We start from the raw sequence: 16,686 nt of genomic DNA, 5'->3' as shown, positions 1-16,686 counted from the left end.
TTTTCACAGAAATTTGCCAATTACCAGAACAGTCCCCAACAACACCAGCCTCTGAGCCACTGCTAATCACACTCTGCTATCTTTTATGCAAAGCAAGTTGACACTTTGTAATTTATTTCGACTGCCTAACCAGCTTCACCTGCAATACACAAACTAAAGCAGTTCAGGTGAATGAGAAGGGAATATAGAGATTTTCATTTATAATCAGAGGGTTTGGAAAACAAAGCTCAGCTGAAAATCATTCCTACCTGTTACTTAATGACTCCTATGAAAAGGACTCTGACCCACCAATCATAYTGCAAGGGGTATGGTTTAAGCAGTGACCTGAATGAAGAAAGAACAGACCTAGCGCGAGCAAAGCACTCTGGCCTGTAAGACCACAGGGAGGCTTTGCTTTTTGACCATGTTTCACCAGCCCAGAAGGCTTTCTGCAAGCCTGACATTTCCCATGAATGCACAGGCATGCAGGGAGAGCATCAGGACAGCACACGTTGTCCTCGTTAGCTAAAGATGACACGGGTTATCCACARCACAACCCAGTCAAGGTGCAAAGTGGTGGATGAGTAGGTTGAACCTGAGAACAATCAACAGCCACATGGGAAGGCCCRTCCTCCCGAGGAGCTTGGGGGCATCTGTGCAGGTTGCAACTTGTGCTCTGAAAGCCAAACAGCTCAGAAGGAAGTCTCCAAGGGGACATCTCTGCAAATGCTCCTCTCAGCTCCCTCCCTGGGGGTTTTCCTCGAGGAGCCAGCCTTCAAGATCAGATAGGCATGCTGACAAGGCAAGGAGTGAAAGCTTGCACTACTGGTACCTGTGCTTGCCTGGTGTCTGCACAGCTCCTCTTCCAGCACCATCCTCAGCCTTTGCACTCACAGCTTCAGGATGCAGCAACCTCAAATTTAATGCTACTGAGGCATAGCAGGGTCGCCATTCCCAATCCAAAGATATTTTCCTGGACAGAATCCAAAGTGACCTGGCTTATCTTAGATATGAAAATTAGACTTCAAAAATCCACACAGAAATTACTGGGGGAGGGGGGAGAGGGAGAAGCCTCCACCTCATCCACTAGTGAGATTTCCTACAAATTTGACTACGAAATGGAACAGACAAATGAGCCTTTTTTAAACGCAGACCAGCATGCTCAAACGAACTGAATGCGAATCTGGTTAGAGGGGAAGTAGTTTTAACTGTGGTTTTACATGTAAAAGCAGCCCGTGAAGGTACATGGGGAGAAGCCCTAACAGCTGCAGCCTAACACAAAGGACCCTGCACCCAAGCAGCAGACCAAAGTGAAGTCGGGGGCCGTCTGAATACGGCCCTCCCTACTAAACGAATTCAGTAACAGATTCTGTTTCGAGGCTTCATTCATGGAGCCTTTCATCTCGTGAGAGGCCTCAGTGCTGTTTAGTTGAAAGCTGAGCAAATGATTCCTACCTAGTTTCACAAGCCCATGTATTAGGTTTTATATTCAAGTCCCCAGCTCCTAGAGTCATGTGAAAACCTTCCAGCTAAAAAACACGCAGACTTACAAAGCGAGCTTGAAGTAGAGAATCCTGATGGCTAGGCATGGGAATGCGAACGCCGCCCCCACCGCAGTATTTTTAAGAAAAATCTCTTTTTGGATGCATGGCAGGAACTCTTTGGATTATCAGCACTGGTCAACGGAGACGAGGAGATTCGTGACACACGCTGCGGYATGCTCACGAGCTGCCCAGGACGCACACGCAACACAACAAGCCCTCCCTCCGTATCTTCTTGTGGTACCAAATGCTTTATTCAGCTTCTCCATGCAGAGCAAAAGTTTCCCTCCTAAAGGAGCAAGAAGTTTTGGCACAGATTCATCCCTTCTTACTTTACGCGCTTAACTAGGATTGCTAAGTTAAGCGTTTGACCGAGGTGATTAGTCCTCTGAGGGTCCCTCTGCACTCAATGGAGAGAGACAGGAGCTCTTCATAGACTGGGCTATGAAATGACTAAAGGAATATGTGTGCTATTAGCTTTGAATATGGTGCAGAAGAGTAAAAACTTGTAAGCAGYAAGGATATTCACAAGAAACTGGCAGACAACGACCACTGAATATGCCCATCTCTATTTCTAAACCAGATCTGGATTATATGGCGCCTTCTAAAATTACTCAGGACAGAAAGGATGAGTTCAGTGCCYATCAGTTACCTTATCATAAGGATACAACCCCATGCTTCTTGCCACGGAGAATATATGGAAAATTAAAACTAAAGTTTACCTGAAAATGTAAAATTCTACCTCTTACCATTGCATCAGAATTAATTTCCTCTTCCTATTTTGCCTCACTTAATGGGAAAAGAAGCAGCCTCCTTGATAGGTATCTGAACTGATGTCTCACCAAACTAAATTTAAATGCAAGAAACAGGAAACTTGGAAACTTGAATTTCAAACACATGGTGGCAAACAATGAACTGGGGAGATAAAGATGCAATGGAAATGGCAGGGAGCAGCGCTGACGAACTTCCTGCCCAAGCTGACTCAAGAGCATGTGGCCTACCACGATACAGACCCACCATGCTACTTGCTTTTATTTTGGTAATTGTATTTGTTCCTGTGAAAACCCTCACAAAAACAAGTTGTAAGAGACAGACAATAGTAGACCTGCCATCTCCTAGAGCCAGATCTTTCACTTAGCACTTGAGCAGAAGACGTAATCAGCACATCTCTGTCCATCAACACCCACGGTTCTCCCTCCCGGCTGCTAGGAGGGTGCTTCCACGCACGTGTACCCGCTGCAGCGCGGTGCTCGAGGGACACCRCCGGAGTGGCCCCCTCCAAGTACGGCAAGGCAAGGAAGGTGCTGCCTTGTTTCCGACCACCAAGGCACACACAAAGTCTCCTGCAAACATCAGCTGAGCCTTGGTGCCCGCACTAAGCTTAAAAGACTCCCATCCTTTAAGTAGTTATAAGCAATGCAGACTGTGTTTTTGCCTACTGGAAAGAAAAGATCAATTTTTATTTAGATTGATTTTAAGATTTACATGTGAGAAATGGATAAAATTGGATCAAATATATACTAAAACAAATTGTTGACTCCCCTGAAAGCCAATAAAACCAGAACAAATTTCATATATCTCATCTACTAGCGTTTGAGATTTGTTTTATTTCATTATTTTGTAAACATTTACGGAGCAGAAATTTGCTTAACTCTTTTCCAGTTTTCCCTTTGCTGAAACAATGAGACTCTCTRTAGAATATTTTGTACTTGAATATTATCACCGGGATAGCATATGGCAAACTAGCAGCAGGCAGTTTATCTTCATCCTCTTTGTAAGCTAAAATTAGCACATGCTTCTGCAACAGTATATGATGTATTCAGACCAGTATGATAAACCTAATACAATTTCAGTGCCATCCCTGGCTGACCTCCAATATGCAAGTAAATTGATTATTAATTTTAATTGAGTATTAATATATTTAATATCAAGTTTATATTTATCTACTTGAGAGGTACCTGTACATTTAATTCAGTCATTTCATCAACTCCAACAGTAAATAAAATTAATRTATTAGTAATATATACAATTTCAATTCGTTTGAATACAGCAATTCTAATCTACACTAAAATACTATATATGGAAAGCCGTGCTGCAGAGTTGCTTATTTGTGCATGCTATGTTTTTAAGTAATAAGATACAGTTATCTCAGTGAAGAATTGCTGCTCCAAGGTGAGGAATAACATGCTCTTCYTGCTACATGCTGCATTCCYGCAGATCGTTAGGTTGACTTCCTCRGGATTAAACGAAACCAAGTCACCACCACRCAACTGAATTCCCACTGAACAGAAAGCAGCCACCTACCAACTCACTGGGGGGCTTTCAAGACACCCATGCTTAAAACAGAGCAATAGAGAGCAGGTCGCGCAAAACATCCCTTTTCATTAGTGCATGCATCTTCTCACCCACTACTACCGAAMCTTCAAGCTGGATTAATTTTACACAAGGCCCGTGGAAGCTGAAGGTCCGTATCTGGTGGAGCCGCAGGGCTCCTCCTTCCTCTCCTCTCCTCCCTTCCCCTCCCCACTTGCCGTTCAGCTCCACATCTCCTACAGCYTGGGCTACCCCGCGCTGCAGCGATCCCGCTCTTGTCTCTAGGCTGCTCCTCAGCCTGGTCAATTATGGCCACTTCAGGGGTTTTCTGATGGATTAAATCTGTGGTAAGGAACTAATGTCAATGCTGTTTGCTAATTCGTATCTGGTAGCTGTGATAGCAAGCAGCTTAGCMCAACACTCCACCCAAAGCCAAGGGGAAAGGCTGGAGAAAGCGCCTGTGTTTCATACGGCTGGTTATTTTACCACTTTTCTTGCCAGCCTCTCAGAACAAAAAYGTACTAACAGTGGGAAGAAGTCACATGCAAGCATGTGTATGAGTGAACATACATACACACACCCCTGTAAATCCTTATACACAGACATTCAAAGACTTGGTGGCTCAATCTACTACTGACAAAGTGACCAGCTATTTTACCTGCAACCGGTTCCCAGAATACAAGGAGGGACCAATTCTAGCTGATATTTAACCGAAATGGTACCAAGCCCCTTGCTTTTACCCAGCTGGTCTCCCACAGAGGTTGCAGGGGTGATTCCAGACCAASGCACAAGGAAGAGAGCGGACGAGCGTCCGGTGCCAAAGCCTCTCCCGGGCATGCCGGCTGCACCCCTCCGGAGCGGGCGAGGAAAGGGCACCCGGCGGAGCTGTCGGGATGACAACGGCGAGCATAGCGGTGGCATTCCTCCCAGGACGCCAGTCTGGGGAGGCACAGAGTCTCCTGGCACAGCAATGAGGGCAGGACAGGGTTGTCCACCCCACGAGCCTTGTGCCAGTGACCTTTGCTTGCTGACGAGACAGAGCTAAGTTCTGCCTTCTTCTGAAGCCAAGTGAGAGGCCAGAGACTCCAGAATATTTTTAGCATGCATCCATGTGACACTAACTGCTATTCATCCAGCTAGGAAGAGATTTAAGTATCAGTCAGGTTATCTCCACCTTTAGCTCTTTCTGGAGGACGTTACTGGTGCCTCCTGGTAGGTCTTCTCTGGCCATTCTGCAAAGGATGAATTACAGCCCTGAGAAAACACTTGGCATCAGGGTTGCAAGAGCCACTACTCAGCTGTGACACACATCAGCCACAGGAAAACACAGGACTGAGGCATGAAGAACTGACAAGGCTATCTGTATTGTATTTTTATTTACTTACAAGGCATTTCTCCTTCTTTCCAACACCTCCACATTGTGCTGCTGTGAAGAGTGACCACAAAAAACTGCCTACAAACCCCATGTGAGGTTTTCGCTCACAGAAATTTAAGGAAGAACTAAAAAAAAAAAAATAAAAAAAATAAAAAATAAAGTCATCTGGCGTGGGTGTTAAGTACCGAAGTTACCACCTGGAGATCAGGAAGTTTCCAAGTCCAGATTGCTGAAGGGCAGCAGAATACTCAGGGGAAACATGACTTGCCTGGTTCTGGCACTGTTCTCAAGGCATCTAATCCTACCCAAGCAACTCATCTCCCTGGGCTACAYGGGCATGGCCTGGACAGGCTCTTCCTCATCCTCGATATCGAGCCCCCTACAAAGCCCAGCTCCCGAGCTCTGAAGACCTGTTGCTACCAGCATAAACTCAGGACCATCCAATGCAAGGCGCAGAGGCCACAGGGAGAACACGGCAGAGGGACTGCGGGGAGAGAAGACGGAGCTGAAAGGTTCAAGTGACACCATCCTTGTCCCTAGACCCGCCAGAGCAACATCAGGCATCTGCTCGAAGACAAGAGAAGTCGGGCCTCTGCCACTGGCATTTTGCATGACACCGACCAGTAGGTCTGCAGGCCAGCGAGAAACCATCTCGCACGAAATCCATTGCAGCAGGTGCTGCACGGTGGGCACCCTCCTCCGCAAGGAGGAGCCGCCGGGGCTGCCCTGAGCGCGGGGACAGCGGGCACGGAGGACGAGGGCCCGGTTCATTCATGAACAACCGCCCCCGCTCCCACGTTTTGCGTTTAAAGAAACGTGACGTCAGCACCTTACAGMGCTGAGCCTGTTAATTAATCCCCTAAAGAATGCCCCCTCACCCACAAACATATAATGCAATGCCAGCTTAATCTTACCTAAAAAAAAATGCAATGCAATAAGATTACTAGTCTGACTCTTCTKACTGCTACAGCACAGCTTAATCCGGTGCTTCTGTGCCTTAACAAGCTTTTACAACGCTGCCTGGAGTTTATCACAGCAGCCACCGCCACGAGACGGACTTAAGTTTGAAAATATATAATTCCACAGCCTTTTGCAAGAGTTGCACGTTACATTCAGACATGACTTTCATCCCAAAAGATCCCCAAGCCTGTTGCTCCTTCCTGTTTCCACCAAAGTGCTCCCATTGCTGCCGTTGCCGGCACAGGGACACTCTCCTTCCCAGTTCCCCTCCCACCCCAAAAAAAAGAAAATAAAGGAAAAAAAAAAAGAGTGAAAACATAGGGATGTGCCCCCCGTTGGGGCTGGCCCGGCCCGGCCTGCAGGCAGCGCCCCATCTCGCGCGACCCCACGTTCCCGTGGCACAGGCGCGTCACAGCTTCCCACGGAACGGGAGAAGCAAGCCCGGCTCCCTCCCTATAATTATCAAATCAGGCCGAAAATGAGGAAGGACTGAGAATCCTCATTATAGCACATCATAAAACCCGGAGAGGTCTCTCGCTTGTTTTATATTATTGCGCAGTCTGCCAACAAAACTTTACAAAGAGCACAGGAATTCGTGTTTGCAGAGATATTAAAGTCATAAAAGGGAAAAATTTTATTTTATTTTCCCACAGCCTAAATGAAGGTGAACCGAGTAAATTTGGCAAAGAGCACGAGTCAGATGCCATTTCCCACAGCAATGTGGTATTTTCCTCTGGGAATAAAACATTTTCCTTAAACTACTGTTTACAACTCTTATCAGTTCAACAGCAATAGAGCCATCAAGTCCAATATCTTGTGGAAAAAAGTCAAGGTCAACAAGTACTTGCATTTTCGTTTATCTTTAGCTGCAATTGCTACTGACATTCAATTGGGTAATAAACATGAGGACTGTCAAATGCTTTCAGCAAACAGGTGATCCAAAAGCTATCACGGAGTAAGAGGCTACTGCCAGGTAATCAAACAATCCTGTTGCAACAATTATGACTGGAGTGCATTCATTTACAGAAGCAATCACCTGTCAAATTTGAATGAACATTGTCAAACCATTCCCACCACCGGGGTAATAAGGGTGAGAAAACACAAACTATGTCTGCATTCTAACTCTCACCAACACAAACACACCCACATTAGCAAGACCTGTCAAAAAAAAAAAAAAAAAAAAAAAGTAAATCAAAAATCCAGTATCTTATTTCTTGCCTTGGATTAAAAAATTACTTCAACATAAAAACCAGAGCAGATCAATGGTCCAAGCAGCTCAAATCTCATATCTATGTCTCAGAGTAGCAATAATGGATGTTCAGAAAATAAATGCATAAAAACAGGGTTATGCAGAATAGCCTACCCTATAACTCTGACCAGCCCTCCAGCAGCTTCCCGAGCCAGGCGTTGCAAGCGGAGCATCCTCCTTCGTAGCTCCAGAAGGACCTATTTTCCATGAGTCTGTCTAGTCTCCTTTTGACCCTTGCTCACTTCCACAGCAGTCAACACCAGTGAATTTTATGCAAGATGCAAAATGTACAAAAAGGCCTTTTTGCTGGTTTTAAACCTGCTAATGCTATGGAAAGCTCCCACCGTATGAAACACGGTGAATATGCACGCCTCGTTCTTGCAGTGTGGGACACGTGCAGACTTCATCCGCTTTGCCTGTATACAACTTGGTATTTTAAAGATTTCTGCTCCAACCTTAGTCATCTTCTCTTTTTCCCTACCATTTCATGTGAAAGGTAAGAAAATGGCTTAGGAAAAGCAGCCACCATCGCACCCCTGTTGCATCACTAATCCAGAAACAACATCAATTTATTGTACGTTTAAATTTATTGCAATAGAAGGACTCTCAAAAGTGGTGGCCATCTCACAAGCACTACTTTGCCTTTTTAACTACTGATTTTTAATGATGCTAGTGACACACACCAGAGTCTCCCACCGCCCTCTCATTACGCAGCCAAAGGCTCCGCTGACGCCGACAAGATCCGGAGGGGCCAGCAGGGCTCAGAGCGTGCCCCACGGGGCCCTGCTGGCTGCCAGAACGCGTAGGGGGAAAAACCCGGCATAAAACCACGAGCCTTCTCAACCAAGCCATACCAAAGCGGTCTTCAAGGTGCTAGACTCGAGTGCTGCTAAAAAAGGCCTCTAGGCACCCTCAAACTTCAAGTCTATTTCTGTGACCACCTGCGACGAAGACTCGCTCCTCCATCCCATCCAAGAAGGGAAGCCAAGCGCCGCCTCGACAGGCACCCGAGCATTCAGGTAACGGTTCAGGACGTGCACCGGCAAGGTGGTGTTTCCCACCCCTGYTCGCTGTTGCGGAGCTCCGGGTGCTCAGCACTCAGCGATGCACACGCAAAAGCTCTCCGCGGCTCACGGGYGGCTGGTTTCAGGATCGGGGCCGTATCCTTGCATGCCCGTCTACACGCRCGCAGACTCTGTGCGAGGCCACACAGGAGTTTAACAGGAGAGAGGTTTATAATTTTAGATCGCTTGCCAAAATAAGGGGTGGGGGAAGTCTCCAGCACATGAGTTTTGCTGCTTGATTACAGACAGGCTTAGAATTCAGGAATATTTGTATTTCCATAGCCACTTTAAATGTAAACAGTTCCAAAAGTAATTTTCCCTGCTTTCGCTCTGCCAATGATGGCAAAAGCTTCAGCCGAAAAAATCTGCCATCTCACATGATCAACTCTCCTCCCAGTTTGAAGCTCTTCCTAAGCAAAGGCTGAAAGTCGCTCTGAACTGTGCTGAAATGTTTGCGCTGCTTTTGAAACGCTTATTATCTTTGGGGGCTGACCTGAAAAACAAGTTGCTCCTTACACTGAGAAATTCAAGTTCCTCCTAAAAGCCAAAAGGGAGCAAGAAAGCTTTTTACAAGGAAAGGAATTAGTTTACGACTACGCTACCCACAACGTAGGCAAAACAAGGAACGCTATTTAGGGTTGGTTCGGCCAAATCAAAAAAAAGCCCGATTAATAGGAGACTTTCTGAGCTAATGTGAACTAGTAAAMCAAATCCCGGGACCAGAAATAGATYGCTGTTCGAATCCTGACACAYGCCGCCCCCCGCTTCGAAACGAGGACTGCCGAGGATGCACCATACTGACAGCGTAACCCCGCGCGGCTCGAGCGCAGAGACTTAACACTGCTCAAATCGCACTTTAACAGCTGAGCGAGGCTGATGAGATCGGGGCGGGGGGGGAGGAAAAGAAAAGGAAGAAAAAAAACAGAAGGAAGAAAAAAAAAACGGTTTCACGCCCTCCGGCTTTAGAGCAGAATGATAAATTGACATCATGTTGTTATGAGCATAATCCTCAACTACTCAATCACTGTTAAAAAATAAAACATGATCCTGAGGAGATAAAAATAATGAATTCTGGTGCTGCTGAAGAACGTGCACCTACACGGAGAGCTCCAAACTCGGTCCGACTTGACCAACCATTCAAGTTTCATGCTCAAAACTAAAAGAACAGGTACATACAGAATGCATCCCTTTTCTTTATTTTTTCCTTTTTTTTAATTTAATCTCATATCTCACRTCAAAGCATGAGGCACAGGTGCACGCGCCGCTTTAGAGCAAAGCAAGCGCTGCCCGCTCGCCAGGGAAGAGCCTTCGAGAGCAAACCGCTGCCCCCTCCTTTTTCAAAAACAAGCCCATTAGGTTTAATTCGAGAGCCACAATATATAAATAACCCGAAAAACACTGGGAACAGCCCCTGTTGACTAATGCCCCTGTCTTTTTCAATTGAGGGTCACATCTAGTCTAACCAGTCGCATGATAATGGCATCAGAAAAGGTCAATCAAAGACGAGCCGGAGCTTCCCCTGCCTGGCTGACCTTCGGCGCTCGGGACAAATTGCTATCAGTCAATGTCAGCTAATGACAGCAGCTCTTTGGCTAATCAATTGTTCTAAAAATGATCAAGAAAACTACTCACAGGACAGCTCATTTTCACATCAATGCCTGTGAAGTATGAAAAGCTCATTTTTTGAGTTTTTAATAAGCTCATAAGTAAAGCAGTTACTTGGTAACAGGGGTCACCTTACGGAAAAGACAGAACCTTTGTCTGCCTTTTACATATTCTTTTTATTACCATATTATAGTAAAAAATATGCCGGGCTATTACGGTGCCAGAGGGCTACATAATAAAGCAGGCGATACTTCATAATTTTTTTTTTTTTTTGATAAATACTTCACTTCTGCGTTTTGGGGTGCTCTGTTAGGATGCAAGTTACTGACAGTCCACTTTGCACRTGTTTAAATGCAAAGCGATCAGCGCCCGGCCCGGCACACGGGTGACGTGCCCACTTGCTACCCCCGCCGACCTTGCGCCACGTCTGCGGCCGCACACGGGCTCCAAATCTCAACGGGTTGGTTAGGGCCAAGAGCTGCAAGCCCCGGCACCGCCAGTACTCGCTGAAGAGCGCCGGCCAACGCGTAGGGCAATGCTTGTTGGCCAACGTGTTGGCCAACGCTTAGGGCGAAGCCGTAATGGGAAGGAGGTGAAAAATGAAGTGTCAGAGCGGTCARCGAAGGGCAGGGGTGACTGCAGCCCAAACGCCAAGGGCGTCGTGCCCATTAGGAGGCCCGGCAGCGGGCTCCAGCCCCCCTATCCCATCAGTGACGAGCCAGCCGACCCCTCCAGCGCTCACCTCAGCCATCGCGCGGCTTTGCTTCTCCATGCAAAAAGGCAAGTGGGGATATAAGTAATTGCTCAGCTGCCTGGATAGCTAACACAGCCACACTCTCCCGCTCTGGCCAGCCTCCATGGGCATTAAAAACAAACAAACAAACAAAACCAAAAAACAAAAACCCCACCACTCTGGCTTAASAGTGACTGTACAAGATCATTACATCATTGCTCAACAACCTTCTGGTCTGACTGTTTAAAAAAAACAGAACAGAACAGCTACGGTAATATCCCAAAGAGGATTCTTTTGCAGTTGGAATACGCAACAAAAATAAAACACCGCGCCGCGGCGAGCTCAGCTTTGCCGAGCCGCGCCTAAGGACTCGCTTCTCCTTCTCTAATAGAATTCTGTGAGTTATTTCTCCACCGTGTAAATTCAGCTCTTTGCACCATTTAGAAACAGATCTCCAAAGGCCCTTCGCTACAAGGATGCAGCAACGGGGAAACAGCCCTCTACGCTTTTTCAAAATATTATTCTGCATTCCTGTACTATAACTATCGCCTCCCACGACACAATACCGGGCCTTTATAAGCGGTCGTGTCAACGTGCTCTGCAATAACATACCCTGCTGTTCGGTGGCACGAGACTTCGGAGCAGCTCCCTAGCAGTAAAATATGGATTTACACAATAGATGGTAACAGGTGGGAGTCATCGCTATCTACTAAGTAAATAATTTGCACGATAAAAAGGGCTTTTCAGTGTTCACATGCAAGAGCATCTCTTCTGTTTTCCAAGGTAATCGCTCCACGTATTTCGTGCACAGGGCCATAAATGCACTTTGTAGGGATTAAAAGAGCAGCCACGAATCAGGTGAAGAACAGAAGCTTTTAAAAAGTCCCCAAAATAGACTTTAGCACAGTCTGGGTTAAGAACTAAGTGTTCACRTGAAGGAGAACGCTCTCATTAAGGGGCCCAGGCTTTCTAGTCTGTAGGCACCTACGGACATGCCAAGCGCACCCTCCAGCCCTCGTGACACCTTTAGCACATGTCCACCTTTGCACACGGGTGCCGGGCCATACCCCTCCTCCGGTCACGCTCAGACTGCAGCAACTTCACCTGCACTACCCATCTCCTGGGAAGTCACCTCAGCAGTTCTAAACAAGCATCCATTCAGTCCGAGCAAAATCAGATCGAAATCACCCCCCCGCAGATCATCAGAGCAGCCCTGGGAACCTCTCCTTCTTCTCAACGCAGCCCCAAGCCGCTCATTAGAAACCTGGTGCAAGCAAACAGGTGATTTCACCTGTTGTAAGAGGGGAAAAAAGGTCGTGGGAACAACCTAAAAATAGACTGGTTTAAAGGTTTGTACTTTTGGTGATCACTTTTTTTTTGTTTAATGCCAAATGCATTCTTGACAGATGGATCCGAAAAGAATTTTTTAAAAAATCCTAAAAATAGGGAAACCCATAATATATACTGAAAATATGTCACGCAAGCTCTGCGCTAAAGCCTGTGCTCGTGAGAACGAGCACGTGGGTCAGCAGGCTTTCGCCCTGAGCTGGGTGCTCTCAGCCCTGCCGGAGCACCCGGCCGCCGTGGACGCTTCTCCGGCTGCAAGGAAAAGCGACCAAAGAGGCAAGTACGTGCGTTTGGCCGTGCTGTCGCCAATCCTCGCATCGGGCCTCAGAAAAGAAACAGCTTGAAAGTCGTGACATTTTTAACTTAACAAATGCAGCTGGGGAGGGGCAGGGTATTTGCTGTCTTTCCCTCCCCCCGTCTTCCTTTTGGTCTGTTAGGATCATGTTTAGGACTTTTTCATTCTGCTCAGGAAAGCTAAAATGGTGCTTTTTCTATATATGGTGTATGGAGAGGCATGGGTGTGTTTAAACAAATGAGATTTGGTCAGAGGCTCAGCAYTCAGCATGCTTTGAGCTGACACAACGTACAAGGCTGCTCTGCAGAACCACTGCTGCTCTTCCCGCATCCCGCTTCCTCCAGAGAAATGACATTTCCATAGGTGAAAGCAGCCTGGATACAAGTCCTGGTGACATAGACCTTCAGGCCCAGCTCCCCAGATGGTGCATGCAGAAGAAGGGACACCTTGGCCCGCGCACTAGAGCTCCTCAGCATGCTCAGTAGCAAATCCCACCGCTTTTACGCCTCCCTGAAGTCCTAATGCAACCGGCCTTCCTCACCAAAGACATGCATCTATCGAGCACTGTCAGGGAAACTCGCTGTCAAAACTGGGCAGAAGTTGCAAAAGCGGCTAAGCATCACTGRTGGCCTCACCGCAGAAACGCAACAGGACGCCAGCTCTGGAGCCCTCAGGCCCTTCTGAAAATCCTTCTTTTCTGCACTCACATGCCTCTTGCGAGGAGCTGCCCAGAATGACACTGTCRACTCTCAGAAATGACTGCTATCCTAGACTGATAAAATATCACGTTTAGGAGAAAATGAAGCCTCTAATTACAAAAAGCGTGCCAGGAACCAAGAAGCTCAAAGTGTCCAAGGGGTTTAGGAGCATGCCAAAAACTCTCTCCACAGACATTTGGTGCATGCATCTGCACCCATATGCATATGCACATATATGCATGAATGCACACACGTCCTTCTAATAAAAGAACAGCCCTATTTGACTACAAAAAACTCCCTCCGAACACCAAGGTTTAATTCAAAGCGCGTTTTTGCAGCAACTTTTGCATCCTTAAAAATAACAGGGATTTAAGCTTGCTCCGAAAGTAAGGGGCTCTAACGAACATGTTGACACTGCTTTAACTACAGCATTGTGAACAGCAACACTATAATATATACGTACACGTACTTGAAAGAAAAAAGGCCCCTTGAATTTATGTTGCATATCATTTTCCAGTAAAAGTCAGAGGTCAGAAGGTTACCAGTTTCTGCCTCAGCTCTGCAACAGTTTACTACTCCAGGCCCCATTTTTACTAGGCTATACTTGTGATGAAGTCAGCAACTTTTCTTTAAACAATAAAGTGTCTCAAATACTCCAAATTCTATAAAGAGATGTTATTCACAACGTACGTTACGTCCGCGCACATAAAAAATTAAAATATACTGTTTTGGTTTAAAAACTAATCTTGTTAAATGTAGACTTTGCAATGCTAATCAGTACTGTTCACCCTTTTGGGGGAAACACAATTCCTTTGTTGTCTAACAGCACTTGAATGAAACACGATCATAAAACCAGATTTAAAAGTATATACCTATTGCGAGTTCAGAGGCGACTTCAACACAGCACTGTCTTTTATATTCAGACGAAGGATTCTTTTTAAATTTTAATTGCATTAAATTAACACTAAATCCGCTGCAGTTGGTCTCTTCAGAAAAAGCATGAAGCATTTAAACAGCTTCTCAGAAAACCTCAGAGCTTCAGCTTTTTAAACTCTGGCGCGTCTAAGGTGGTGCTGGGTATCCACAGGATGCCCCAGCGCAGTCGCACCAAGCTAGCTTCATCCTTGTCCCGCTACATCGATTACTCTGTTTGGCTTGGCACTCAAACATTTTTGCATTCAAACAAATCGGAATTGGTGTGGGGGTGGAGGGGGGTAAATAAAAGTGCTGCTCAGGATTTTGTGAAACGGGCCGGCTAACTCCTTGTTTTCTACGCAGCAAGGTTTCCATGGCACCTTTAGAAATATTAACGTGCATTTCGGCAACCTTAATGCYGTTTGCTTTTGAAGGCTGCATCTTTCAACCCATCTGAGTGAAGGGGGGAAGGAAAACGAAACCCCTTCTCGTTGCTTTATTAAGCATACTGCAAATTTGGTACATATGTTGCTCTAACATGTGCCTGCTGGCAGGGTCGAAGCAAGAAAGATGCCAATCGTTTTACTAGGAGAAGATGGAAAAAAGTGTCAAAAAAAAAAAAGAAAGAAAAAAGAAAGAAAGGAGGGGGCGGGGGGCGGGAGCTGTCGGGCAGCGCGGGGCCCTGAGCGCGCCGCCCGGGCGGGAGCGGAGGCGCGGAGGAGGCGCGAGGGCTCCGGTCCTACCTTGCTCGCTGCTGTTGTCGCCGCTGTGCGACGTGTGTCCCCCGCTGGAGGGCCCCGGCGTGCCCCCGGAGCGCGTCGACGCCGTGTCGTCGTGGTCTCGGTTCCAGGAGGGCTGCGGGAGACACGAGGCAGAGCGGGCGGCTGAGCCGGGGCGCGCGGGGGGCCGCCCGCCCGCGCGTCCCCGAACCCGGCCGGGGCCGCGCTCCCGCGCCCCGGCTCGGGAAACCTCCTCGGCCAGACGTCCGGCGCGGACGCAACGCCGCGCTTGCGGAGCGGGGCGCGCGGAAAGCCCGCGGGCAGCTCCATCCCAGCCGCGCTCTCAGCGGCGGCGGCGAAGCCCGCGGCCTCGGGGCGCCCGCGCGGGGCCCCGCTCCTCGCGCGCGCGGCGTCTCCCACCAGCCGCCGGCCGGCCAGCCCACGGCCAGGGGACCGGGCACGGGGACGAAAAAGGAAGGAGAACGACAAGGGCTTCCCGGGGGCCGCGTGCGCTCGGCCCCGTGCCGAGCCTCCTCGTAGCGCCGAACGGAAAACAGATGTTGCTTCTTATCACCGGGTGCATTTGCAAGTAACGTTCAGATAGGAAAAACTGGCTGTAAATTAAATTCTTTGGGAAAAAAAAAGCAATCACGGCAACACTCCTCCCAAGTCTCCCTTTATCACCAGAAAAGATTTTAATTAGCTTTTAGTGCTAGCTTTTAGAAACATCGCAGAGACGCGCRGGCCATCCCGCGCGGCCTCCTGCGCCTGGCGGAGCACTCGGCTCTTCACTCCGAAGCAGCGTCGCCCGCTGCAAACTACTGCCGAAGAGAAAACCCCTGTGTTTATAACACACGCGCCCAACTCTATCGGATTTAAATCATAGCCCGGTATGAGCCAAGCCTGTATGCTATTAAAGTTGACTGATACTGCCAGCGTTTTAATAAATCTACCAACAGGCTCAAACCTAGCCACTTAATACAGTATTCACACGTAGCTGAAAGAGATTTAAGGCGATCCAGATGAACTTTTCACACACGTTCCAGAAAGAAAATTAAGACAAAAAAGTCTAATCTGAGACAGAAGATAAATAGGATTAGAAAAGCTCAACTTTCTTTTTTTTTTTTCCCAGAAAAAGAGAAATCTCACTTCCATTTTTTATAATCCTGGTTACAGCCATGATACATGATTACAATTAAATAAAGTGAGGCCCAGAAAATACCACATGAATATTTTAAACCAATTATTATGCATATTCTTAAAAAAAAAAAAAAAAAAGAGTGCTAATTGATCCGGTGATTCTGTGATTGAAAGAATGATGTGTGAACTGTGAAAGAAATGCTTTTTACAAATACGCATTCTCCAGCATACCAAGAGAATGCTGTAAGAGGTAATCTGGAACACATGCTCAGAATGCAAACAGTTAATGCATAAATTTTCAGTTTGTACAACTGCAGCTTTAAAAGAGGGACTTGTTTATTCAGAGCTCTGCAGAAAGAATGGTACAGCACCCAGGGGACAGACAATGCCAAGCACAAAGCCCTGGTGCCTCAACATGTAAAAGGATGTTTTTCTATGTGCTACAAATCCCACTTGAAAATATAATTAGAAGGAGAAAATGGCAAACTATTGCATTAACTGTAATTGAACAAAAGACCAGCAAGGCATGTGGGAGGTTGCAGGAACCCGTGGGAGTTCCAGGATGCATCAGATCCTACGAGTGACATCTCCAGGGCACTCTCATTCTATTTATGTTGTCCCTCACTACTATTGTTGACTAGTGATCTGACTTGTAATTAATAGAAAAGCTGTAGATAACAAGGTAAAATATAGAGCAACAGCCTAACCTCCGCAGAAATGTTTATTAATCTGATTAAGAATACAACTCAAAAA

At 46.9% G+C, this 16,686-nt stretch overlaps 1 protein-coding gene across 1 annotated transcript in view; it reads right to left on the bottom strand.

Moving 5' to 3' along the window:
- The window catches only part of MEIS1 (Meis homeobox 1), an 88,848-nt gene that overhangs the window by 57,498 nt on the left and 14,664 nt on the right, over nt 1–16,686 (bottom strand). Inside the window, exon 2 of the mRNA XM_085308440.1 lies at nt 14,818–14,929. Coding sequence (XP_085164566.1) covers nt 14,818–14,929 — 112 coding nt within the window. The remainder of the gene's footprint in view (nt 1–14,817; nt 14,930–16,686) is intronic.

Source organism: Rhea americana, unplaced genomic scaffold, assembly GCF_003343005.1.
Source record: "Rhea americana isolate MKP2758 unplaced genomic scaffold, rheAme1 scaffold_276, whole genome shotgun sequence".
Taxonomy (NCBI): Eukaryota; Metazoa; Chordata; class Aves; order Rheiformes; family Rheidae; genus Rhea; species Rhea americana.
Note: the sequence above shows the minus strand (reverse complement) of the source record. Positions and strands in the feature narration are given on the sequence as shown.